General features: G+C 44.7%; 2 protein-coding genes across 2 annotated transcripts; one reads left to right on the top strand and one right to left on the bottom strand.

Moving 5' to 3' along the window:
* The first annotated feature begins 3,586 nt into the window (after positions 1 to 3,586).
* On the top strand, positions 3,587 to 20,999 carry DOK4 (docking protein 4). Its single transcript, XM_074211244.1, has 9 exons — positions 3,587 to 3,895; positions 12,636 to 12,937; positions 17,062 to 17,169; positions 17,415 to 17,529; positions 17,989 to 18,108; positions 18,222 to 18,411; positions 18,666 to 18,804; positions 19,217 to 19,340; positions 19,467 to 20,999. Exons 2-9 carry the CDS (start codon positions 12,872 to 12,874, stop codon positions 19,583 to 19,585), a joined length of 981 nt encoding a protein of 326 aa, XP_074067345.1. The 5' UTR covers positions 3,587 to 3,895; positions 12,636 to 12,871; the 3' UTR covers positions 19,586 to 20,999.
* POLR2C (RNA polymerase II subunit C) lies at positions 20,916 to 26,270 on the bottom strand. Its single transcript, XM_074211245.1, has 9 exons — positions 26,106 to 26,270; positions 25,799 to 25,848; positions 25,265 to 25,333; positions 25,085 to 25,137; positions 24,011 to 24,139; positions 23,532 to 23,583; positions 23,172 to 23,340; positions 22,542 to 22,616; positions 20,916 to 21,863 (listed from the first exon to the last, which is right to left on the bottom strand). The coding sequence occupies exons 1-9, from the start codon at positions 26,189 to 26,191 to the stop codon at positions 21,719 to 21,721; spliced, it is 828 nt and encodes a 275-aa protein (XP_074067346.1). The 5' UTR covers positions 26,192 to 26,270; the 3' UTR covers positions 20,916 to 21,718.
* Between the last annotated feature and the right edge of the window lie 114 nt (positions 26,271 to 26,384).

Consider the following 26,384-nt stretch of genomic DNA (forward strand, 5'->3'; position numbering starts at 1 on the left):
AGCAATTTGTTAGAAGTTGTAAATGTTCAATAATGCAAAACTTAACTACTATATTAGTCATATTGTGAAAGAAGACACAGACCCAAAGGGAAAAAAATGAAAAAAGAAACCATGAAAAATAGTATGCTTTGATCTGCATTCGGACTCCACCAGTTCTTTCTCTGGAAGTAGATAACATTTTTCATCATAATTTTTTTGGAACTCTTAAATCATTGTATTGCTGAGAATAGCTAAGTCATTCACAGTCACCATATTATTCATTGTACCATATTTTTCTTACTGTTTACAATGTTCTTCTGGTTCTGCTCACTTCACTTTACATCAATTCATTTAAGTCTTTCTAGAATTTTCCAGGAAATCTGACTACTCATCATGTCTTATAGTACATTAATATTCCATCATAATCTCATACTATGGTGACTCAGTGGATGGAGAACTGGTCTTGGATTCAGGAGGATGGGAGTTTGAATCCAGCTTCAGACACTTGACTCCTACTTAGCTGTGTAACTTTGAGCAAGTCACTTTAACCCTGATTGCCTTGCTTACAGGGCCATCTCTAATTGTCCTGATTCATATCTGGCCACTGGACCCAAGTGGTCCTGGAGGAGAAAGTGAGCCTGGTGACTTAGCAAAGCATCCCCCTCACTCAAATCCAGTTCATGTGCTTGTCACATGACATGGCATGGCATCACCTCCCTGATGTTGTGGTCTTCTTTGAAAATGAACAAACATTATTATTACATACTACAGCTTGTTCAACTATTTCCCAATTGATCATCATTGCCGTAATTTCCAATTCTTTGCCAAAAGGTTCTTATTATGATAGAGACACAAGGCCCTTCACAGTCATTGTTGTCCTTCCTTTGGTTGCTCTCCTGCTTTTCAATATCCTTCTTAAATTATGACACCCAGTACTGAACACAGTATTCTACGCATCATCTGATTAAGGCAGAGCACACAAAGATTATCACCATCTATAACAGATAAGTCCTATGGAATTGCCCAAGATACAATAGAGTTGACACTTATCCAAGGTGACACAGTAAGTGTCAGAAGTGGAATCTGAACACAGGATTTCCTGACTTCAAATACTGCAAGATATCTGCTATGCTAAGAGGCTGCCTCTGTGCTTATTGAATGGAATTACTCTGTCTAAAATGTATGAGCTTCTGGGAACAAAAATTTTGGCTAAACTTCTAAAGCAATGATTAGTTTTTGCTATTATAGTTGTTTATGCCAGTCTATTCAGTCCATCAACATGCATTTATTAAGTGCCTACTACAAGGGAGGCAATGTGCTAGGAGCTGCAGATAAAAAGACAAAATGAAACCTCCCTGTCCTTTAAGAGCTTTCAGTCTATGGAGGAGTCATGCTCCTTCTTCCCTTACACTTTTTCCTCTCCCCAACCCTGACCCCAATGAACACTTCTAAAGTCTTTTCTTGACCCTGGTTAGTTCAGGACAGTACTGCAGTGTCCCATCCAGATCACTTGGTGAAGGAGTTGTTTACATCAATAGACATAGATGTGCAAAGGAGCCATGAGACCCATTTACTGAGCAGTTTTCTCCATCCAATCAATTCCAAAGAAATCACTACCAGCAACCCCTTAATAATTGCATATTATTATTGCACAGCAATTTCAAGTTCTCAAAGTACTTTCTTATCTATTATCTCTTTCCTTCAAAAGTTGTCGGGCTGATATGTTTCCAGATAAAGAAACTGAGACCTAGAGTGGCAGGATAAAGAGCACCTCACTAGTTAGTGGTAGAAGCAAGTTTCAAAAGCTTCTTTTTAATCAAACCATATCATTAATCTGGTGGACCTCTCAGTTGCCATAGGAATTGTCAAGACTGGGAGAATTATCAGACATTGTGTAGCCTTATGTAAAACGGAGTGACAAAATATACCAGTTAGGTGATGTCTGCAGTGTTTTGGAATTCCTGGATGAAAGGTTGCATGAAGATATAAGGAGGTACCATCAGATTTAGTTCCCTATGTGGGTATTGGTTATAAAAACACTGAGGTTCCATCAGCATTTTAGTGCCCACATCTATCATCACCCATCATTCACTCTTGATACAGGATTTAATTTCCCTTCCAATGAAATTAAGCTGTTAGCTGGTTAACGAAGCACAACCGAAAGCCCCCAAACTATTCAGAAGAGAAAAACAAAACAGCATCCCCTGACCCAGAAAGAGCAATAAACCAACGAACCAAATTTAATAAAATTCAACCAAAATGACCTGCAGAGCAGAAAGGCTCCAGTGGGATGATTCTAGCCCAGGGGCAGCTTCCCTGGCTGAGTAGTACTCTGCTTTTTTTTTTTTCCAGTGAGTTGCCCCTCCCCCACCCCCCCCACTGGGACAGCAGCTTTCTTAACTAAAACAAGCTTGGATCCTTAAAGGATTTAATAAAGTACATACAGATGGGGAGTCAGGATGCCAGAGCTAGACTGCTGTCAGGGTGGTGTGGTGTTGATGGCCTGTTTCTTTTTTCCCTAAATTCCCTCTGGGTATAGGCAGATCAGAGCTGAATGGTGGCTGACATCTTCAGCATTGGTAATAGCTTGAAAAGCTGGGCCAGACTTGTTCTGGACCATGAACTGGAAACCAATTAAGGATTGCCAGTATTTAGCTTTCCTTTACTGGAGATTGTGGGGTAAGCTCCAAGGGAGAGGGAAAGATCAGATGAAAAGAATAGGAATGGGGCTGGAAGACTGATTATTCATTCATAAATTTTAGAACTGAAATAGACTTTAGAGATCACATAGTATAATCTCTCCTTAAAATGTGATAGGGAAACTGGAACTTCAGAGGTGAAATAATTTATAAAAGTCACACCTGGTTAGAAATAGAATTGAGACTACAACTCTATGGATTACTGCTCCCTTGCTGTACATATTAAAAACTATCCCAAGATGTGTGTTCCTTTTATCCAATATTTCTCAAAGTCCATTTAATGTGTGTCTAGCCAGAGTAAGGCACTTATGGCAATGATTCTCAAACTTTGTCATCTCAGGAGCCTTTTATATTCTTAAAAAACCTTTTTGTTCATGTGTTCTCCTATCTAATGAAATTTGCTGTATTTGACAGTTCAGCTTCTTAGTATTAGTATGAGAACAGTTTTGACTTTTAGGATTCTCTGAGAACTTCTGTTCTCAAGAATGGCAAAACTGAACCACAAAAGAAGAAAGGAGATTTCCTTCTCACTTAATTTTCCCTGGAGTCACTTCAGATCTCTCTTTTGCTTATATATATATATTTTTGTGCATCTCATATTCCTAGCAGAATATGTGGCTTTTTTTCATTGTCACATTCTAAAGTGCTAGTACTGACCGGAAAGAGTAGAATACATAATTATTGGATTGATTAGGTAGTATTTTCTAGAGAAGATTTTTTTAAACATTTTTTTGAAAGCCTATTTTTTTTATGTTGGTCAAAATGTGCTTTCTGGTTTTCTTAAACACTTTCCCAAAATAGACCAAATCTGTGGGAGTTCAACGATTGGATTTTGAGGTCTGAAGAAGAGCGTGTGGGTTCAAGTTTAGACAGAAGATATATGGGTAAAGTCAAAAGGTTGAGACTGAGTTCAGATCTGGGGGCTGTATATGGGGCTATCAAACTCACCGGATGGGTGAGGAGACAAAGTAGCCTATTACAATCCAGCCCTTATCAAACTGGGCTGCCGGGTTTCTGACTGGTTAGCTGTGTTAGGAAAGCCCAGTGCTGAACGACCAAGGCTCCTGGTTGGATCCCCCTGGTGCTGCTTATCCTGCCTTTTCCCTAGTGGGAATGACCATCACAAAATACCTTATAACTTGGGGAAGGTGAAGACTCAGGACTGCAGAAAGCTAAGAGGCTGTATGATGTTCGCTCATTCTCGCAGACAGGACAAGGTAGGTGAAAATGTACTAAAACTAAGAGAAGGACATTGGATCTTTGAAGTCCTTCCGTGGAGTCCTAAGTATTTGAAAATTCGTGTTTGATCTCACGTGTTTGGGGGGTTGGTTGTTGTATGGGTTGTGTCTCTGATGGGTCGTGCGGATGATAATACATTTGGAATTCAGATAAATGAGGAATCTGCATGGGTGAGAAGTCGGACCCCCGAAGTGGGCTTTTTGTTGTGGGGCTGAGCCCGGGGGACAGAGGTCAGAGTGAGAGGCTGAGTTCGGCGGGCGGCTCGGAGAATCCTGGCTTGGGGAGCCTTGGCTGTGGAAGAATGAGGTCAGAGGACGTGTCTGTTCTGTAGCGATGAATGAAATGAGGGAAGTTTGAGGTGGAGTGAACAATGGAGAGGTGCTGAGGCTCGGCTCCAGGACCAGGCGCTTCCTCCAGGGTAGCCGGGGTTGGGCTGTGGGTCCCTGGAGCGCCCGGGGGGCGTCGGAGGAGCTGAGGAGGGGTCTCCCGGGAAGGTGATGAGAGACGGGGGGTGGAGGTGATGGAGGGGCCGGGGGGGCGGGCGTTGTGTCGGGGCGGGCGTGCGGGCTGAAATGTGCGGGGGAGCCGCGGGAGTCGGGGCGCCAAGGCGGCGGCCGGGTGAGGAGCGGGCCGGGCCGGGGCGGGGCCGGGGGCGCCGGGGGCCGGAGCGGGGTCGGGAAGAGGAGGGCCGCCGGCTCCGAGGAATACGGCAGCCGGGCCGGGCCGGGCCGGGCCGGGCCGGGGAGCCGGGCCGCCTCCCACCCCGCCGGCGCCGCTGCCCAGGGGGGCCCGCGGGCAGCGCCGTGAAGGGGCATGTGCCCGGACTGCGGCCGCAGCCAGCCGGGCAGCCCAGAGGTGAGGGGGCGCGGGGGAGGGGCGCCCCCGGAGATGCCGCCACTGAACCCCCTCCCCGAACCTTCTTCTGGAGAACGCCCTCCCCCAGCCCCATCTCCGCCCGCCCCCCATCCCTTCCTGGGCGCCCCTCCCCAACCTCCTCCCCTGAACCCCGGGAGCCCCCCCACCGAGTCCTCTCTCTCCTGAGCCCCCTCCCCCAGCCTCCTCCCCTGATCCTTCCCCCATGTGCAGTCCCCCGAGCCTCCTCACCAGCCCCCTCCTCTGTTACCTCTGCCCCAGATCTCCTGCCTTTCTCTCCCGACCCCCCCCACGAGCTTTCCTTTCGGGGCTCCTTCCTTCATCTTTCTCCCTATGAACCCCAATCCATGGGCAGTTCTCCCCTTGAGCTTCTCTCCTCGCCTCTCTAGAGCCCCCTCCCATAAGCCCAGCTGCTCCACGCCCTCCCCCCAAGCCCTCTCCCGAGCCCCCCTCCATCTTCCCCCTTCTTCCCCAGCGTGCCTCCATTCCTTGGGGGAGCTGCTGCTACCTCCCCTCCCCCGACCTTGGCTCAGGTGGTCCCTGAGATTGTGCCCTCCCTGCCGGATTGGAAGGCTGGGGGCCCTGTCCCTGTGCCCTCTTCCAACTCCCCTCCCCCACCCTCCATGTATTTTGATGTTTTCTCTGCTCTTTACCCGATTTATTTCTTCCCAGACCCCAAAGGGGCGGGCATTTAACCTGACAGCTGCCCCGAGTCGTAGATCGGTGCTCTCACTACTTCAATGCTGCCTGACTTGACCCCTGGGAACCCCCACTATTTTTGGCGTCAGTCCACTGCCTTTTTTACCTGTTGGGTAGGAGAGTACAGGGGACCCCACTATCTCTCTCTTCCCTGCGGATCCGTTGTGGTAATATGGGAGGAATCAAAGGTCCCGAGTTCAAATACAGCCTCAACTACTTATTAACTTTTAGGCAATTCCTGTAACCTCCCTAGGACTCAGTTTCCTCCTTTATAAAATAAGGTTAGGCTAGTAGATGGTCTCTGGGTTTCTTCCGGATCTAAATCTATGAATCAACCAAGTCTGATTTTTTTTTTTGCCCTGCCCTTACCCCCCCCAGTCAGACCTACTAGGAGCACTAGAGCTAACTTGTCAGCTGCCTCCCTCTACCCTCCCTGCATTATAACTTCTCTTCTGGATCAAGTCTTTGAGATTGCTGCCATTTCTCCCATCCTCCAACCCTTACCCTTTACTTGCTATTTTCTTTGACCCTGACACCCCAATTAGTGCCCCACCCTAAAGGTGCAAGAGCTAACCTGCCAGTCCTAGGTTCTTCTGTTCCCAGAACTTTGCTCATTGGTCATCTCTAGCAGTTCCTTCTCCCCTCTCCCCATAAGTGTATTTCTTTGTGTTCCTTTTCTTTACCCCCATCACACAATTAACATTGCTCCCAATGACTAACTTTTCCTTCTGGGCTTCTTCTTTCCAAAAAATAGATCTCAAAGTGAAGGTGTGTTTTGACTTAAATTCTCCCTTCCAAATTTGTTGCCCCTCCTCAAAGGAGCATCAATTAACTTGTCAATTCCCTCTTTTCTTCTTCAGTCTTTCTCTTTTTATTTACCTTCCAACCCTGAATTTTTAGTGATTCTTGTTAGGAAGGAACCCCAGAAGACATTTGGTGGGTCCAAGTCCAGAGTCCTAGGCCCTTGAGGGATCAGAGACCCATTCCTTTTCTGGACTTTTAGTATCCTTCCTCAGCATTGACTGAGGTGCTTAGAGATTACAATTGCATTGGTTTTTTTGGCAGAAATCCTGGTCATGAAAGAAGTATCAAATTTCTGTTTGAATTTGGGGGCTTTACAAAATGACTTTTCCATGTGTTGAAGGTAATGAGTTTGTTTACAGATTCGTGCTTGATAGAATGTTAATCTGAATGTGAGACTTGGAGTATTTGGATCTGACAGACCCTAGTAGAAAAATTCAATGGCCTGGTTGAGTTTCCTGGTTCCTGAGTGGAGTGGGATGCAAGAATCAGGGCCCTTTGAGGTCAAATTGGGGATCTTTGCAGTGATTAAGAAGAATAAGGCTCCCTCCAGAGAGGGTGAGAGGAATCATTAGGCCTAAGAGTAAAGACCAAAGGGTGAATTTAGTTCCCCCTTTCAAACAAACCCTAGCCATGGTCAGCGGTATCCTCCCTTCTATCCTCTGTCCCTTCAGATAATTTGTTTCTCTTTTCTTTCCTGAGAATGCAACACCAACAAGATCTTCTGGGGTTAAAATCTTGCTTACTGATTTGCAGACAGTATTCATTGCCTACCCTATCTCCATGCCAGGGCCCACCTTCTTCCTTCATCCCCACCCTCCATTGGCAGAAGATGTGGCCCCAATCAGTTTTTTCCTTTTGTAGTAGCTGGTCCTAGCCTTTCTAGCCCCAGCAAACTGGATTGGGCATGACTTCAGCAAAAAACAGACCCCAGGCTGAGGTGCGGCTGAGAACAGGACAAGGCCCGGACTCTGCTTAGGCGGAGATCTTGCCAGGTGGAGGGCACCAGAAGCAGCTTTGAACCCATGATTACTTGGCCTGAATGGTATTTGAGTCACAAGTTTGACAGTTTTAGTGCAGGATAGAATTTATGGCCTGCCAGGAAATCTAGCTCTACAAAAGCCACTGAATCAGATACAAAACCAGGTAACAAAATCAGGTACACTTAGACAGATGGGAACAGCAGGCAGAAAAAGGCTAAAAAGATTTGAGGGTCCAGCCTCTACTTAAAAGTAGGAACTAAGATTTATATCCCCATTTTGCAGATGAGGAAAATGAAGCTGACAGAGGTCATAGAATCCAGGGTTATAGAGCAAGTATCTGAGGCAGCATCTGAACTCAGGCCTTACCTGACTCCAGGTATATAATACACTATCTACTAAGACACCCAATAGTCTGACCAGGATCTCTGAAAAATCAAAGAAATCTCTGAAGAAATCAAATTAGAAAAAGAATTAGTCAGGGGACTATTAGGAGGAGGAAGGCTTGACCGACCCCAAAGTATTTCTGGCTTGTGTAGGCTGGCATCATGGGTGATTTAGGTTGATTGCTCTAGTTTCCTCATTCTCCAGCTCCTTTCTGGCTTCTACTCTCTATTGATTGGCACTCCCATGGGCATTTGATCTTTGCCACCTTTGTTTTATTATTTCAAAGTTATTATTTCAAAGTTACATCTCCCCAGTGGAGACTGCAGATTGCTCAGCCTTAGCTGTGGATCCTGATAATAATCACACTCCCAGAGAGGACCAGACCAGCAGATACTGGATAGGTGACATAACTTTCCTGATGCCGTAGAAAATCTGCTGATAAGATCTCTAGTCTGGGGTGGGGACCTGCTGGGGAGAGCTAGGTGGTGCTTTCCATAAAGTCCTGATAAGATCAAATCTGTCCAGCCAGTGGGGGTAGGGAGAGAGGCCTGGGTCTCAGCTTGCTTTGTTATTGGCTGATAACATGCTGGGCTCCTGAGCCACTGGCGTTTGTTCCGGAGACAAAGCTTCAGAGTTTCTAGGCAGAATCCAGGTGCAGGGGAAGGGGGAGGGTGGGGGGGAGCTCTATTGGAGCTGAGCTTCTGTCTGGCAGGTGAGCCTGAGAGGTCTCCTCCCACCCTCTGGGATTGGATATCTAAAGAGACTTGTTAGCAGGTGAGTTCTTCCTATCCTCCCATCTAGGGCCACCTGCTCTTCCCTGGGAAGAAGGAACTTTTTGGAGAGTGAGAATTTCAGGCCCATAGTCCTTTGGCACATCAGTAGAGGGAAAGGGCAGGGGGCAGCTGTGACCCAGTGAACAGGCATCTGCATTTTTTTTTTTTTTTTTGCTGTTCTTGGAGCTTCCTGCTCTATTTTCCAGTTGGGATCATTAGAGGTCCTGGGTTCTTCACTCTGGAGCTGGGTTCCTGTGGGACTGTGGAAAAATTACTGAGCTAGGATTGACCCTTAGTTACTAATTATGTGACATGATGATTCTGTGATCTATGCCATTTGGAGGGCACTGTAGTTCACTGGAAAGAACACTGGATCTAGAATACTTCAAATCCTGGCCTTGCCACTTTCTACCTGGATGAAGGTTTGGGGCCTCCTTTCCCTCATCTTTAAAATGTGGAGATGGAGCTAGATGACTCCTTTCAACCCTTCCAGCTCTAATCTATGAGCTGTGATCTTTACACACCTATGAGAGGGCAGGAGGGATTCAATAAGTATTTAATTTGTAAGTTGTTATTAAATAGATGGAGAAGCCCTGCATAGGAAATGAAAAGTAACTGCCCAAGTTCACACAGCACTTCAGCACTGGTTTTCCTCTTGGGCTTCAGATTTCTAGCTCTTGAGGATGTGAACATTTTAGATTTTGTCATTGTTTTGCATTACTCTCTACTACATTAGTCTCTTGACTGGTTTCTTCTTTTTTTTAATGCACGTTTCAAGACTTCTGTTTTCCTTTCCTTCATTCTAACCCTTTCTCTTTTTCTGACTCTTGCTGTTGGGGTTTTTATTTCTTTCGTTCTTGTCACTGATAATTGCTGGCTCCTTTATCTTCATTTCCTCCCCCTTCTGTTCTGCGTTTCCATCTTTATCTGTGCCTTTCCTTTCCTTTCCTTTCCTTTCCTTTCCTTTCCTTTCCTTTCAGACCTCAGGGTTCAAGATCCTCAGATTAGTTCTCATTGGACCTTAATGGGACTGGGCCAAGAATTACGTTGTACTCCAGGATAAAACTAGTATTGTATGCTTGTTGTTGTGGGGTTCCCCCTGAAAGTCAGGGCTAGTCATACTGGTTTATTATTATAGGACTACTTATAAGAGCTGTGTATTAGGATGGTATAGGATTGCTCCTGAGAGTTGGTCTGCTGACACTCATCCGGTTTTCTGTGGAAAGCTTATTGATACATTAGTTGGAGGTGGATGAGGCTAGGGAAGGAGAATGTCTGCATTAGGCTAGTGAAAGGAATTATAGTGGTCTTAAAAACACCTAAGAGGGCAAGCTGGAGTCTGGGCAAAAGCTCTTAAATACCACTCTCAGAATTACCACCCAGCCAATGCTTTCTTTTTTCTTTTTGTTTCTTTCTTTTTTTCCTTTTTTTTTTTTTAAGGAGGAATCAATCTCTGTATTTAGGTTCTGATCAGAATGTTGTATTAATGACAAATTTGACTAATATCTAATTTTGCTATTCCCCCATTGAGAAGGTTTATGATGGATAAGTTTCAGAACTTCAGTCTTTTTTGTCAGGCATATCGTCTGGGTGGGTCCTAATGTCTGGATCCACCATGATAGAGAACTTCCTAGGCATCTGCTTACTGTTTCTGTAAGAGGGTATAGAAATGGCAGGGTGGAAAGTGAGTTGAACTACACCTTCCTAAAGTATCAGGTCTAATGAAATTGTCCCTAGAACAGCCCTGACAGGGTTAGAGCCAAGGAGGATACAGGATCTGCACCTGTAAAATACCAAGAGACTTAGGTGTGGGAGGTTTCCAGAAGCATATATGGAAGCATTGAAAGGCTAAGAAGATGAGAAAGGAAGGACTTGGCCAAAGGAAGGTGAAGGTTATGGGCGGGGGGAGCTCTAGAGGATGAGGCCTGGATGGAAGGTGGAGGAGAGACAGTCGCTTTCCCTGGCTCTGCTCCCATTGTTTCAATGTGCCCAATGGGGCCTCACCATCTGTTCCTTGTTAGAGACTTGACAGACAGGGCTCCAAGAGATTAATTAATGCCAAGCTGCTGGCAGGTCTGGCTATGGGGCCAGGCCCTAGGGACCCAATTCCTGGTAGTAGCAACTCTTAGCTGACCCCCTAAGTGCCATTCAGTTACCATTGAGTGATCCCTGAGGTTTATAGGACTTTGTTTATGTCACCTTCCTGTTTTCCAGTGAGCTCCAGGAGCCAGAACCAATATCAGTTAATAATCTATAAGGAGAAGGCAGTTTTTGGCCTAGATTTCAATAGCTTAACCTGGGACATGCTAACCCTGATTTATCAGGGTTTTACCCCTGGCTCATTGCTAACTCACAGGGTGACCTTGGGCAGGTACTTTAATTTTCTCATTTATAAAATGAAGGGATTCTGAAATTTTCAGGCAAACTCTCTGGTTCTAAGACTTAGTTTGTGAATTGTAGCCCTGTTCACTAGTTCTTATAATACCCCTTTCAGGTCCCCAAAGTCTAGCCCTGGCCTCTTCAATAAATAGGACTGGGAACAGGGAATGGGTTGTTTGTCTCCAGGGAAATTAGAACAGAATCTTCCCACCTAGGGAGTGGGAAGTAGGTTCTCATTCTGAGTAACAGAGTATTGTGATATTAGGATAGAGAGAATTGTATAAACCTAGTCTCTGTAAGAGGATCCAGATAGTTAATATTTATCCTCTCTGTGAGAGCCAGTGATGAGGCTCTGAATTGGGATTTTTGGAGCTCCAAGTATGGATGGGAGTAGCCCAAGAGTCACTAATAATTTGGTCCTAGGTCCGAATCTTGTTCTCATATGGATAATCATATTGCCTGTATTCTGAAATTCTAACTTGGAATAAATGGCTTTCTCTAGGGCCAGGTCATTTTTTAGGCAGGTAGGGAGCACACTACATAAAATTCAGGAAGTCCTGAATAGAATTTACATTTTACCTTAAACACTTACTGGGCAAGACATAACTTCAGTCTACCTTAGTTCTCTCATCTGTAAAATGAGAATAACAGCATTTGCTTCCCAGTATTGTTTTGAGGATCAAATGAGATTGCATTTATAATGTATTCTGCAAACATTAAAGTCCTATTTCAATGCTATTATTATTGTTATTGTTGTTGTTATTGCTAGTCACTCCCTCCTAGTCCCTAGACTGCTCCATGGAGGATATGATTATCCCCTTTTGGTTGGACTTTGCCCTTATCCAGGTACATCCTTTCACTTCTTCCCCTCAACAGGTATACACTGAAGGATCTCCTGGCAGGTGTCCAGGGCTTGAGTCGAATAGTTGTAAGGTGTGGCTTGGGGTGGAGCTTAGGCTGACACTATGCTATCCTCATCTTTGAATTCTGGAGGGGCCTGTGTGGTGGAGGAGGGGACCCATTCATTTCAAGTGGAGGAGGAAGAAGCAGGGAGATATCTTTGGCAGCACAAGGAACATGTGGCATTTTACCTCGAAGAACCAGGATCATGTTCTAGATGTTACTATCCCCTCCCAATTCTCTACCTGTTCTTTTGGGATTGTAGAATGGCAAACATCAAAGTCACACTTACATTTTAGCTCTTTGCCTAGGGGAGGCTCTACCTTTGTAGATTCAATGTCTAGGCCAAGGTCTGAGAAATATGTTTATTTGAATCTGCCAGGAAACTTTGAGTGAGGGGCTCATATTTGAGAATTGGTAGCAGGGTGAGCTAGATCTTTCCACGGATACTGAGCTGCAAGGGCCCAGGTCCGAACATCCTCCTGAGAGGTAGCTTCTGGAGGTTTAGGCAGAGGAAGTGAGAGTTTCACTATGAAGCTATCCTGACTGCTCTCCTGGCTAACATTTTTGCAGGGCTAATGGTTAACCCATTCTGACTCACCCAAGGCACCTCCTTTGAAGTGCTTCTTTCTTTCTGGTTCCTTACCTCCTTTCCACAGGTCCCCAACTCTGAGCTTCAGGAACTACCCCTCAAAGGAAGGGGTTAAACATCAGCTGAGGAAACTGGGCTGTTCCATTTTCTTCTCTAGTATCTACCTCGCTTTTCCTGAATGGTTCAGTCATCATCATAAGAACAGGGGTGGGGAAAAAAAGAAGAGGAGAGGGGAAGGGCTTATTGGGAGCAGTGTGGGAAGAAGGGGGAAAAAGAGAGAGGGAAGGGGAAAGATGGCACTATCTCTAATCTATCTGTATTTTTTATTTTTCAGCCAGCGCAAAGAAAGCTCACAGAATAGGACTTGCTAGAACAATGCTAAGGCTGGTGAGGTGAGGAGGAGCCGCTGGGAAGCCTGAGGGAGTGGCTTGAGAACAGGTGATTGGAGGAGCTGATGCTGAGAAGATAGGCAGGCAGCGGGAAGAAGAGGCTGCCCCTGGTATCCCACAGACTTGAAGAAGCCCATCCAAGCCTTGAGGGATAGGGAGGGGCCAAGGGAGTACCGGCACCATGGCGACCAATTTTAATGACATTGTCAAGCAAGGCTACGTGAAGATGAAGAGCAGGAAACTCGGGGTGAGTGAGCCAGGGGCTGGAGCACTGATATGACCGTGGGGAGAAACTGCCTTTTAAGGATACTAAAGACATCTAGGAATATGGAAACTAGGCTGTATTTGTTGCTAAAAGGATCCCAGCCTTTTGGTTAGAGCTGTTGTAGGACCTTGTTCTTGGATGGCTCTCCAATAGCCCTCCTTCCTGAAGCTCGCTGTCAGCCCCAGTTTGGGGCTCATATCTGGAGTTATTACTTAGTTGGGGGTGGGAAGACTGGAACCAGGAGGTAAGTTCTCCCCTACCATTGTTAAAGTTGTCTCTGAAGCATATACTCTGGAAATCTAGGGCTGCAACTGAGCTATAAAACAGCCATCTAGAGGGATCTGGCAGAAATTGGTCTGGCCCTGGGGACTCTTTCTTTCTTTTAAGTACATTATCTCCCACAAATCAGATTGCTTGTGTGTATTTGCGTATTTTTAAAGCTAGAGAAGGGAGATGGGGGGAGGTGTGGAAAAACAGATACTTTTGCTTATTGATTTGATTTAAATGTAAATGAGAATTCCTTGAAATGAACTACATCTTTAGGGAGCTGGTCTCTTCCTCTTGTTTAAATAGTCCTTTTGTCCCTCCCCACCCTGTGCTTAACAAGTCCTGGATAAGTTCAGACAGACAAGTGCCAGTCTCACTAACTGGGATTCCTAATCTGGGGTGGGTGAAAAATCATGTTCTGACTTAATTATCCAGTACCTTAAAATTATTTTGTCCCTGTATATCTTACCCACTTCAAGGGGAGCTTGTATCTCAGGGTAAAAGCAGGACTATTTCCAAAAGTTCCAGTGAAGTTCAGGACCTGGTGTTTTAACTTCTAGTTGACTGTCCTCCCCATCTTCCTATATTACATGGGCAGTTGGAGAAACCAGGGAGATAAGCTTTATTTTGTTCCTGAGAGGACTCTAGTGAGGTCAGGTTGCAGGTGGATATAGTATAGCATAGCATAGCATAGCATAGCATAGCACATTCTATTCTGGTGGAACAAGGAACCCTTTTTCCTGCTCTAGATAGATGTTCTAGACCAGTCTTCATCCTGTTGGCTCCTTGGAGCAGTATGCCAGAGTGCAAAAGATGCTTGGCAGAGAGATAATGGCTGGGAAAGGGCTGTTTTACTGCCCTGGTTACTAGTCAATGGACATCTGTGGAATCTAGTTAGGATTTGATCTGATGTGTGATGGGTCACATTTTAGATCTCTGGTTTAATGAATATGGAGAACTTGGTCTAGCATTGCTAATCTCCAGTATGACTACCCCTTCTCTCAAAGGGATTGAAGTCAAGCACAGTGATGCAGACCAAGGTCTTCCTAGAGGCAGAGTAGGAACCCCAAATCTTAACATTTCTCTTTTGAATCAGGAGGACCTTAAGTAAACCAGATTTTAAGGACCTTGGACCTCTGGGTTCTCAGGCTTATAGGTAAGCCTTTCCAGACATTATCTGTCCCATAAGAGGGTTTGGGAATATGAGGAGCAGGCAGTGGGAATAGCTGTCTGAGCTAAAATGTCTGCATGGTTGATAATGAAGAACTTGGAATGAGGAGAGACATTGGTAGAAACTGGATGTAGCCAAAAGTTAAGGGTGGAATGTACAAGGCCAAGAAAAGCCCAACTCTGAAATTCTGATTCTCTGTGGTCTTGACTAAGCTAGTGTGCAAACCACTCCCTACTCTCACCCTCAAATGCTAGATACTCAGTGAGAACCAACCTCTCTTTCTTCATGAGCATCAGTTTCTGTCCCAATGGACAGACTAGGAATAGGCTAACATTGCCATTCTCTAGTCCCATACTCATATCCCTGGGGGGGGGGGGGGGGGGGCTATATGACTATCTTTTCTCTCAAAGAGATTGAAATCAAGAGAAATGAACTAGACCAAGGTCATCCTAGAGGTAGAATTGGAGGGTGTCTCATCCCCTGGCTGAACATGCTTGTGGCCTCAGAGGCAGAACTAAAGTTAGGGCTGTCCCATTCTTTACTTTCTCCCAACAGCAGACTAGATCTCTGAGCTTTAGAATACTGGACCCCTGAAGAGGAGAATGGTAGTGAGGAAGGATCTTGACTCCTTGAACTAGCTGCCTTGTTGAATTCTATGGTAACTGAACCTGCTTAGAGTGTTGGGTGATCTCTCCAATCATTAGATGAGTAGGAGACCAAGTCTTAGAGGACAGAAACCAAAATCTATGATAGTGGGAAATATAAATGAATGATAAGACTATTAGGACTGAACAGGAGTATTTTCATTTTAAAGATAATGGAACACATTAGCTACAGTTAGTTTTTTGTAACTGAGGTCTTCTGACTTCCAAGTTGGTTCTTTTTTCTTTTATAACAGACTGTCCATCTGGGTCATTAATGCCAGATTTGGCCTTTGGCATAGTTGGCTTTCTTCTTCTTGAAGAGTGGATTAAGATAGGTAGTTCAGGGAATAAACTTCTGTTCTGTGATTCCAAGAGATCAAAATGTGACAGGTGTGGACTTCCAACTGGCCCCCAGGGAAGGAAAGGCCCATTCACAGGAGGAGCTAATCTCTTCTAGTACTCACTTCGCTGAGCACAAGGCTGTTGTCTCCAGTTTACCTGCCAGGAGGCCTGAAAAAAAAATGCCCCACTCAGGATCAAGCCCTGTGTGGAGAGTGGCACTATGTGGGTGATATAGAAACTCTCAGAATATATGGTCACAGTAGGTAGAGTTGGGATGGAGTTTGGTGCTAGTCACAAGAGATTAGGTGGCCTCACAGTTTCCCTACTTTGATCTATTTATTTATCCCTCAGTTAGGGATGCATAGCATTTAACTTTTTTACTTCCCCCAAAGGGAGAATTGGTGCCATAGAATTTTCTAGGTGACTAAAGCTCCAGGTAAAAAAGGACCTTAGTATCCACATCTTTAAGGAGAATAGGATTAATGAAGGAAGGAAATGTTTGGGAGTTAAGATTTAGGAATTTTATTTCTAGGGCTTCCATTGATCCAGTCATATGCCTTTTGGCAGGTCATTTTTTTCCTCCTGTCCCTCAAATTCTATCTTATCACTCTTGTCTCTGAACTATTTGAAATGATAGCCTCAATTCCAGAGGAATTGGAATAAAAGATAAAACAAACAAATAAATAAAATGAAAGACTTGGAATAAAAGATACTATACAGAGGTTGGCTTGATAAAATGGAAAAGATACACACACTAGGATCCAAGAGATCTAGAAAAACACTTGGTCTCTCTGAAGCTCAGTTTCCCCATTTCCATAACAGGGCCTAAAATCCTCATTCATTCAGTCCATTGCAAAGGGCTGCTGAAAGGCTTAAATGAGATGTATGTGAAAGTCATTTAAAGTATAAAGCTCTGCATAAATATCGGATGGTATTACTGTCATCAAGTATTAAGGTTTGCAGTCACTGCATAAGACAGAGGATACAAAAGGTTTCTGAATTCTTATTGTCAATCTGATTTAGATGAGCTTTGTCTAAAGCCAGTATAGTCATGGACTTATTTTTTTTTAATAATCTTATAAAGGCAATTGTTTAGGGTTTCCCTAAAGTATGAGGATTATAGTATTGCTGAGCTTTGCTAAGAAGATTGGGTCTGGGGCAGAGAACCATTTTGTTAGATTTGTTTAGTGTGTTGTTTTACTGTTTTTTATTCTTTGTCATGAGTCACTTTCTGGGGTTTTTATCTTAGGAGTAGGAAGGGAAAGAAGAAAGATCATTGGGAAATGAAGGCAATATAAAAATAGAAGGCATCAATAAAAAAATTGGACCAGAGTTCATGTCCATGTTTTGACAGTACTTTGTAGATGCCCTTTGGATTGGGGCCCTTTAGGATGTTGCTTGTATCCTTAGCTATCACTTTTGTCTTGCCTTTTGTATTTAGTAGGGAGTTCTTTACATTAGGGACAATGAAACCCATCTATCTGTGTTTTGTGACATTTTTTGGTGTTTTTTGGTGGAGCCAATTCATATTTTCCCAACTCACTTGGTTTTTTCTTTATTCATTGAGTTTTGTCAAGTGCTGCCCCCTGTAGTTAGGTCTGAAAATAGCTAGGCTGCTGTGATGGGGTAGGCTAGATTAAGGGACCATCCTGAGCTTGAACTCACAATCATCTGCTTGACAGATCTACCGAAGATGTTGGCTGGTTTTCCGAAAGTCTTCCAGCAAAGGACCTCAGAGGCTGGAAAAGTATCCTGATGAGAAGTCAGTGTGTCTTAGAGGTTGCCCCAAGGTGAGTTAGTCACCAACTTCCCTTACCTCATGGCTATTACGGCTGACCTTTAATCTTTATTATACCTTCTCCTAAAGTCTGGTTTTGTACTTCTCCCACCAGAAGTTCCTACTTAGGGGCAAGCTGGACAATGGGGAAATAGTTCTCTTTATCTATCTAACTGGAACCTGGGACATTCTAGCCACCTTTTTGTCCTGGAGGAAAACATAGACCCTAGGACTGAGTCTCCTATGGTTCTCATACAGGTGACTGAGATCAGCAATGTGAAATGTGTCACAAGGCTCCCTAAAGAAACAAAGCGGCAGGCTGTGGCCATTATCTTTACTGATGACTCAGCTCGAACCTTCACCTGTGACTCTGGTGAGTGGCTGAGATGGTAGACCTCAGTTGGGGACCCGAGGTGATCATGGAAAGGTTTAGAGCTAAACAAGGTTAGCTTTAGTTGAGTTGAAAGTTGAGAGTCTTGGAGAAGTCGTCAGAATAATGGAATCTCAAAGAGGAAGTAGCCTTTTGCTCCCAATTATAAGAACTAGATTCCTGATGAGAAGAGCCAGGCAACCATCATATTAAAAATTTGGGGCTTACTCTGTTGGTGGGTAGATATGAATGGTACTGTAGTTCTATTATTGTTGTAAAGGAGTCCTTTTCATTTAAAGGGAAACTGAACAGAGGGGTAAAAAATCATTTGGTAGGATGGTGGAAAGGAAGAGCAGGTCTTTGAGATCTAACTGCCTTGAGTTCTTGGGTGGTCAACTCCATTGCACAAAGATAGGAAGTACAGAAGGATATGCTTGACAAGTGATCAAAACTATGTTTCAGAGCTGGAAGCTGAGGAATGGTATAAGACATTGTCTGTGGAATGCTTAGGTGCTCGGCTCAATGATATCAGTCTGGGGGAGCCAGACCTCCTGGCCCCTGGTGTACAATGTGAACAGACAGGTAAGGTATGGGGCCTGGGATATTTGGGTTTGAAGTTTGAGGAAAGTATCTCAGAGAGAGGTGACTTCATACAATTACAGTTCCATTGTCTTCCTTCTCTCCCTCCTCACCAGACCGATTTAATGTCTTCCTGTTGCCCTGCCCCAACCTGGACGTCTATGGTGAATGCAAACTACAGATCACCCATGAGAATATCTACCTCTGGGACATGCACAATCCCCGTGTAAAGCTCATCTCATGGCCTCTCTGCTCTTTGCGCCGCTATGGCCGGGATGCTACACGGTTTACATTTGAGGCTGGCAGGTAGGGCCTCAGATCTTCCAACCCCATCATCCATTTAGCCTCCCTCTACTCACATCTCTGCTCAACATCCTGCCAAAAGCATTTTGGGTGTGGGGGGAGGGGCTGGGCCAGAGGCATTAATTTGACTGTGAATAAGCAGGAAGCAAGCTTGTGCCATAGGTAATGCATGTTAGCATGGCATGTGTATGTCCATTATATATGTGTACACTTCTGGTCCCCACCACCCTTCCCATAGCTCTAGTGCTGTCCAACAGGATGTGTGATGCAGGTGAAGGACTCTACACATTCCAGACACAAGAAGGGGAGCAGATCTACCAACGAGTGCATAGTGCCACTCTGGCCATTGCTGAGCAGCACAAACGGGTTCTTCTGGAGATGGAGAAGAACGTGAGGGTGAGGCCTGGGATGGTCGGCTGGGGAAGCATAAGGTGATGGAATTGATAAGCAAGGGAGGTGAGGCATGCGCCCCCCCCCCCCCCAATCCCTTTGGGACAGTGTTCTGTCCCAGGAGACATAATCTAAATCAGTATAACAGGAAAAGCATTAGGTTTAAGAGTCAAGATTTGGGTTCAAGGCCTCCTGTCACTTATAGGTCCTAACCTTTCTAGGTCTTAGCTTCCTCACTGTAAAATGACGGGGTTGAACTCAACACTCTCACAAGGCCACTTCTGGCTCTGTCTGTGCCTTTGTGCTTGATCCTGTGCAGACACCAGGTCAGACCACCCCCCGCCCCCAGGCCATCTCTTATCCTCCTAGCTCCATGATAATGGTTAGGTTAATGCCCTTCCTCCTCTCTTGGTCCCAGCTGCTAAATAAAGGTACTGAGCACTACTCCTATCCATGCACACCAACCACAATGCTGCCCCGGAGTGCCTACTGGCATCACATCACTGGGTCCCAGAACATTGCCGAGACCTCCAGCTATGCCGGTAAGTGACTTTCCTATCTGAAGCATTCATTAATGGATGATTGTTGGTATTCCCCATGTCTTCTCTGTATTACCTTGAGGTGTCACAGAATGCTAGCCTTAGTCTACCCTACATTTCTGTCCACAGGTGAAGCATATGGGGCTGCTCAGGCAAGCTCAGAGACTGACCTTCTCAACAGATTTATCCTGCTGAAGCCAAAGGCTGGAACAGGAGAGAGCAAGGAAGCCAAAACTGCTTCCCAGTGATGGTGTTGTTGATGCTGAAATAGCTCATGTCATCCCAAGGGAGGGGCTGGCAGCACACTGAAGCTCTTTCCTTCCTGGCCCCTCTCCTCTCACATTTCTCCCCAAGGGGGCAGATGACCCAGGACCCTACCCTGTAGGAGAGCCTGGAGAAAGCGAGTGGGATAGATGCCCTTTCCTCAACTGAGGGACAGGCATGGCCCAAGGAGAGGGCCATTCACTTCACCAGAGCATGCATGAGGGGCTAGAGCAACCAAGGGACTGTATATGGTTATGATTTTAATATATATTGTTATATAATTCTATATTAACAGGATTTCCCCCCCCCTTTATCTTTGCCCTCCCCACCCATAAATGCAACTTTAAAATCTGGTGACCAGTGGTTGGTGTCTTTGGAGCAGCTACTTTCCTGTTGTCTGTGGAAAAGCCCCTCAGATCCAGAACTTGGAAGGACTCTGGAGGTTTTGAACCCAAGTAAAAACAGGCATTGAGGAGCTTGGCTGTCCCTGAATAAGCCTAGACAGAGGCTAGGGAGAAACAGCTAGCCCCAAAACTTCCAGCCAGCGTCCTAGTAGGATGGTACAGGAAGGTGGTATCTTGGTTGTGCCAGTGGCAAGTTTTGTACTGTGACACATCTGGTGACATCTTTCTCTCTAAACAGCAATTTCTGCACAAAGCCCTTTCAGCCTACTGGGGCTGGAGGAGGCTGTGGGGAAAAAAGGGCTAGAACCTTGGTTCTGCCCCAGTACACTGCCCTAAAATCAGGTTTAGAAAGGAGGCTCCCCATCCTCCAAGGCAAATCATGACACAGTAAGGAGGCAGGGTAGCATCTTTAAGGCCCCCTCCCCTGCCCTAACACCTCCCAGGGGAGTACCTCTACCATGTGTCCTTTCCTTTCATAGGACAGGAGGCTTCTCCCTTGACATGGGGCTGATGCTGCTGAAATGCATTTAAAGCAATTGATTTTCTAGTGCTGGTATTTATTGACTACCGTGCAGAAGGGCTATCTTTCTATTCACAGTGAACCTTTTTTTTTTTAAATGTTTGTGGTCCTGATTTGGGGAGTTGAACTTCTTGTAAATATTTATTTCAGTTGAGGCAAAAGGCAGGCTAAAGGAGAAGAGACCTTCCCACCCAAATCCAGGAGCAAGGGAGGTAGCCATTGGCCCAACTTTCCTCCTTAGTTTCATTCAATTTTTCTTCTCTGTCAGATTTTGCTTGTGAAGATGGGGAATGGGGAAGGGGGAAGAATGCTCAGTGTAAAGGCCTTGGAATGGTCTGAGGGAGCAGAGCTACCTGGGTTGGGCCGGGACAGAATGATGCATGGAGGAAGTAGAACTGAAAATTATGTGCTGTTTATTGCCAAAAACGATTTTTTAAAAAACCTGCTCATCAATAAAGGACCCTTACTATGTGATTTGCTTTTCTGATTTGTCACCCAACCACTCTCTGATGAAGTACTTTCCTTTGGAGCCTATAGCATAAGGTCAGGGCTAATCCACCTTCGTCAAGAAGACATTGAAGGATGCTTGTTTTCTTTTCTCAACTAGGAGATCAAGCTAGTTAGGAATTTAGGATTCAGAAGGCAGTGGGTCTAACTTAGAATCTGCTAAGAAATTAACGGAACACTCCAAAGCAAGCCTTGGAGAAAACACCACTCAATAAAGGTTCAAACCCCAGCAACTGAATAAGTAACTCACTGGAAGATTGGGTCTGCAATCATGAAGAAGAGAAGTTTCCCTGCTATGTTTTCCCCACTGTTGTAGAGATAATGTATTAAGGCCTAATAGAGCCTTAAGGTTTTTATAATAAGGACTTAATAGATATATCTACTCACCTCATCCTCCAAAATCTTTACTGATTCCCCGGGGGAAAAGGTGTTTTATTTTCTGTTCATATTACAGGAACAGACAAACTCAAGGAGACCAAGATGTGGGGAGTAAAGCTTCCCACTTTTCCTTCCCATGATATCTTCATGGGCTAATTACATCCCAAACTGACAAAAGGGTTAGAAGATGAGTTGTGCTAGCCAGAACTTTAAACAAATTTTAGTCTACTTTCTAGAAGCACTCAGAAGTTCAGGCTCAAAGTCCATCCATTATCCTTGAGTCACATTTCTGATAGAAATCACTGCTCCTAGTTTATAGTCAGGACATCACTCTGGATCTCATGGGTTAGTTGGGTCTGGAGGTCACTCAACTTCTTCTTCAAACCAGACAAAGCAGAGAGGACAATGGTTTCAGGGCGGAGAGAACCACAAGATTCCACGTTGTAGTAGAACCTATAACAGGACCCAAAGGAAAGGCAGAGAGTGTAAAGGCTCTTTTGTGCTATGACTTAAATTCTTGAGTTTGGAGCTTAATCATATTCTACTCTCTATCACCAGCTAACACCTTACAGACAGGGGTAATACTCTACATCTAATAATATCTCTACATAGATATTCCTAAAACTTTATGTTACACTTCAGTGTGCAATGAAAAACCTCAAAACAAATATATACCATTTAAAATTTTTAAAGGGAAAGGATATCAAAATCACTGGAAAGACTAAGGGGGGTGGCAGCTAGGTGGCACAGTGGATAAAGCACTGGCCCTGGAGTCAGGAGTACCTGGGTTCAAATCTGGTCTCAGACCCTTAATAATTACCTTAGCTGTGTGGCCTTAGGCAAGCCACATAACCCCGTTTGCCTTGCAAAAACCTAAAAAAGACTAAGGGGCTATAGTGCCCCCAAATTAACAAGAGTTCTGTTAATTGATAATTTGGCTACAACTTCCTACAGATTTAGATCTGGGTCAGTAAGGTATTGACACAATGGAAGAATTTTCTCCTTTTGTGTTTGCCTCGTGCAAAACTTTCTATCCCTACTGCCACAGGAGAAGACACCAAAATGCAAAGTCACATAAATAGGCCAGTATTAGAAATAATAGATTAGAAATAAAGATCTGACAGATCTTACCTCTCTGGTTTGCCATTGGGGTCATAGGGAGCCTGGGCTTCATCCTCATCAATCTCAGAATATTCACTCTTCGGCCTAGGATGATTAAGGAAAAATGATACAAAATTCATCTAAAAGCTTTATAGGACAACTAATGAGTATGCAAAATATAGGGCCATAGGGACATTCTTCACATGGCAGATTAAATCCAAATATTTTAACATAGATTCTTCCTTTGAGCCTGTGTTAAAGTTTATTCTGTGGGACATAGCAAATACTCTTTACTTAAAGAGCTTTTGTTTTGAGTTATATCTATCAATATTTGTCGAATAAGAAATTAAAATGTCATGGTGATATGAAAATCATTTTGACTTTGCAAACCTCCTGAAAGGGTCTTGGGGACTCCCTGGGTCTCTGGATCACACAATGCTAAAATGAACAAAGATATTTATTCCAGAGTTTATGGAGAATGGCTTGGGAATATAACAGTGGAGGCTAGAAGACCTTAAGTGAGGCAGGTCTATGAGTCTTATGGTTGTTATATTTGATATCTAAATAAGAAATGGATCAAGAAGGATCAGAGCAGATCTCAAAGTCCACATTGCCTTTTTCTTGCTAAATATTCTACCTCTACCCAGAAGCAAAACATACCATTCTTCAGGCTTTGGGTAGACTGTATGCCTCAAGGCATTATCTGGGTCATACTCAAAGGCAACTCCAGCTGTAGGGTTCCATTTGGCATGCTCCTTGCCAAAGCCCTTTTTAGCGTAGGCTCGTAGTCTCAGCTCCTGGCCCTTCCGGAGTTTGACAATGAGGATGTCTGAGGAGAATATAAACCTAGGTCAAAAAAGGCAACTTAAGATATAATCTTCCAGAGATTGGATCAGACTTGTAGTTTAAGAAACACAAAAACTTGAAAGCAGGCAATAAAAAGCTATGTTTGTTCTGTTTCCATTTACCCTACAAGGACATGCAAAAACTGATATCTGAACTCTTACACAAGCCACTTACCATCCTGTTCCACATAGTCATTGGGGTCATTGTCTCTACTTCGGGATGTCACCTGAAAGGAATCCAAAGCAGAGATTAGCTGCTCTTTTCTTATATTCAGCTCGTTAAATGATTTAAAGTTTTAATTGCCTAAGTGATGCCTATAAGAAAGCTAATCTAAGAGTGACATGGTAGGAATTGCTAGAAGCATGCACCCATGTTAGTGACAGGGAGAACAATTCTAGTCTAAATGTGCTGGCACTTTACAGGGCTCTCCCCTTATTATAGACATAGTGCACTTGGTCCAAGAATCGGTACTCATACAATTCCTGCCTGGCATTAACAAGGGTTCAAGATCTGCTGCTCAGTTATCAGCTAGATGAAAAGGTAAAGTTTGGAATTCTATTGTTACAGGGAACAAAGAATTTATCACAACTTCTAAGTGGGAATTTATATGGTGGGAAAAGTCTTTGTAAGGGAGGAAGTCACTAGATACTGACTGGAATGACTCGGGGGGTATTAGAAATGAGATCCCGAGATGTGACATGGCGAGTCTGGTCTTCATTACAACGGACATCAAGTGTAAACTCTACTGAGCACTCTGGACAAAATTCTTCACATGTACAGTCCTAGAAGAGGACAAAGAATAGAAATAAGTCTAAAGCAAAACCACTAAATTTGGATTTTGTACACTAGATCCAATACTAATTCCCTCATGTTTCTAAAGTCATAAAACAGTACAATCATAGAATTACAAAGATATTTTTTGTAGACAGTATTAATCTGATGTTATTCTCTTGGACTGATAGGCAGTCTATGACTTAAAAATGATACGTATATTGGAATGGCAATTCTTCCCCCTTACCATTACCAAGTTCCACTCCTCCCATCCCCTAGTATAGTAACTATCAAGGATACACAACAATCTCTGATTATATTCTAAGATAAAACTCCAAATACTTATTTTCCCATAAAAAATGCTATAAATGGGAGATAAGTTCCATGATACTATTTCACTTTTATTATGTGTTCAAAAGACTTTTCTAAGCTGGCCTATATATCCAACATCATTTATTTATAACACTATTTCTAAGCAAAAGTTAATTCTGTGCTGCAGTTAATGATTTATTATAACCTATATATAAAATACTGCCAGCTTATGTATACAGTTGATAAATGAATTAAATTTAAGTTGGAAAATTTCATCAAGGGTACAACCTTACATGTATACATGCCACTTTGTTATTGATAACTTAAGTTTCATATTCTATTAAGCTTGAAAATCAAGGTAATAGGATTCTCTAGAAGTTTCTCAAGCCAAAACTAGAAAAGAAGAATATTTTAGGTATTCTTAAAAGGATAAATAAGGCAAGATGCTACTATCATTCCTTTTCCCAAAACAACGTGGAATAAAGAATATGAGGTAACTGAGGGGAGATGAGGATTGTAAAATAAAAATGCTTGAGAATGACTCTATGTAAAACTGAACAACTGAGCATGGCCTAACTTCTTGAAAGTACATTTTCAAGGAAAAAACTCTCAAGAAATCAAATTGAAAAAGGTTATAATCTTACCCTGGAGTATTGCAGTTTGTCTACTATGTCATCACTTGTAAGAGGGATTAATCCTAGAAAAACAAAGCAGTGTTTCAAGTAGGTCAAAAACCCTTCAGAAATCAAGTGACTTACTCTCATATCTTTCTAAGATACAGACTGGAAGCCTTTTCCCCTATTCCTCCTGAATTTAGCACTTACCAAGCCTGTGGGCAATGAACTCATCATGCAGCACTGAAGAGTTGGCATCAATTTGGACCCAGTCTATGGCTAAAAACAAACGAACAAAAAAAGCAGAAAAAAAGCAGAAATGCAGTGGAGTCACAAGTTCACACTGAAGAGATAGGGCTTTGTGCTGACCCTTCAGAGAGGAAGATCTGTGCTCATTATGTCAATGAATACGATACTGCCATTTACAAGTCATAGCAAATCACAGAGATTTAAATGAACTGTCTTTTCTTTTTTTTTCTTTTTTTTAGTCTGTAAGGCAAACGGGGTTAAGCGACTTGCCCAAGGCCACACAGCTAGGTAATTAGTGTCTGAGACCGGATTTGAACCCAGGTGCTCCTGACTCCAGGGCCTCAATGGTTCTATCTGTTAATAAGCTCATGAGGCCCCACAGCACTTTTACCCCGCGCATCTCATCTCACCTCCCTGTACTTGCGAAGTGGGGGGTAAGAACGAAGCCGGCCCCACCTGGGGGGCGTGGGGCCGCCCGGGCGGCGGGAGGCTTACCGATGATGGGCACCTCGGCGATGAAAACTCTGCGGATGGAGTTGGCCACCCTGCGGGGAGGAGGGAACCAGGGGCTAGTGAGCGGGGCCCGGCCCCAACCCCGGCCCGCTCCTCCCCGCGGGGCCCGCGGGGCCCCGGCCCCGACCCGCTCCTCCCCGCGGGGGCCCGGCCCCGGCCCCGGCCCCGACCCGCTCCTCCCCGCGGGGGCCCGGCCCCGACCCGCTCCCCCCCCCGGGTCTCTAGCCCCTTCCGCGGGGAGGCCAAAGCGCGCGGGAAGGCCGTCGGGGGCCCCGGGGCCGCAGCTTACGCCAGATCCGTGTTCTCGATGATGAACTTGACGTTCTCGTCCGTGAGCTCGGTGATCCGCACTGTGGGCTGGTTGGCGTAAGGCATGGCGGCCCCGGGCGACCCCGGCCACCCCGGCCTCCCCGCCCGGCCCTCGGCTCCGGCGCCCGCTTAGCCCACGGCGCGCCGCCGTGACGTCGCCGGACGCCGGCCGGAGCGGCCCCGCCCCCTCCCGCAGCCCACAGCGCCCCCTCCGCCCGGGAGGAGCACCGCCACCAGGCCCCGGCAGGACGGGACTGGC

This window comes from Macrotis lagotis, chromosome 1 (genome assembly GCF_037893015.1).
Source record: "Macrotis lagotis isolate mMagLag1 chromosome 1, bilby.v1.9.chrom.fasta, whole genome shotgun sequence".
Classification (NCBI taxonomy): domain Eukaryota; kingdom Metazoa; phylum Chordata; class Mammalia; order Peramelemorphia; family Peramelidae; genus Macrotis; species Macrotis lagotis.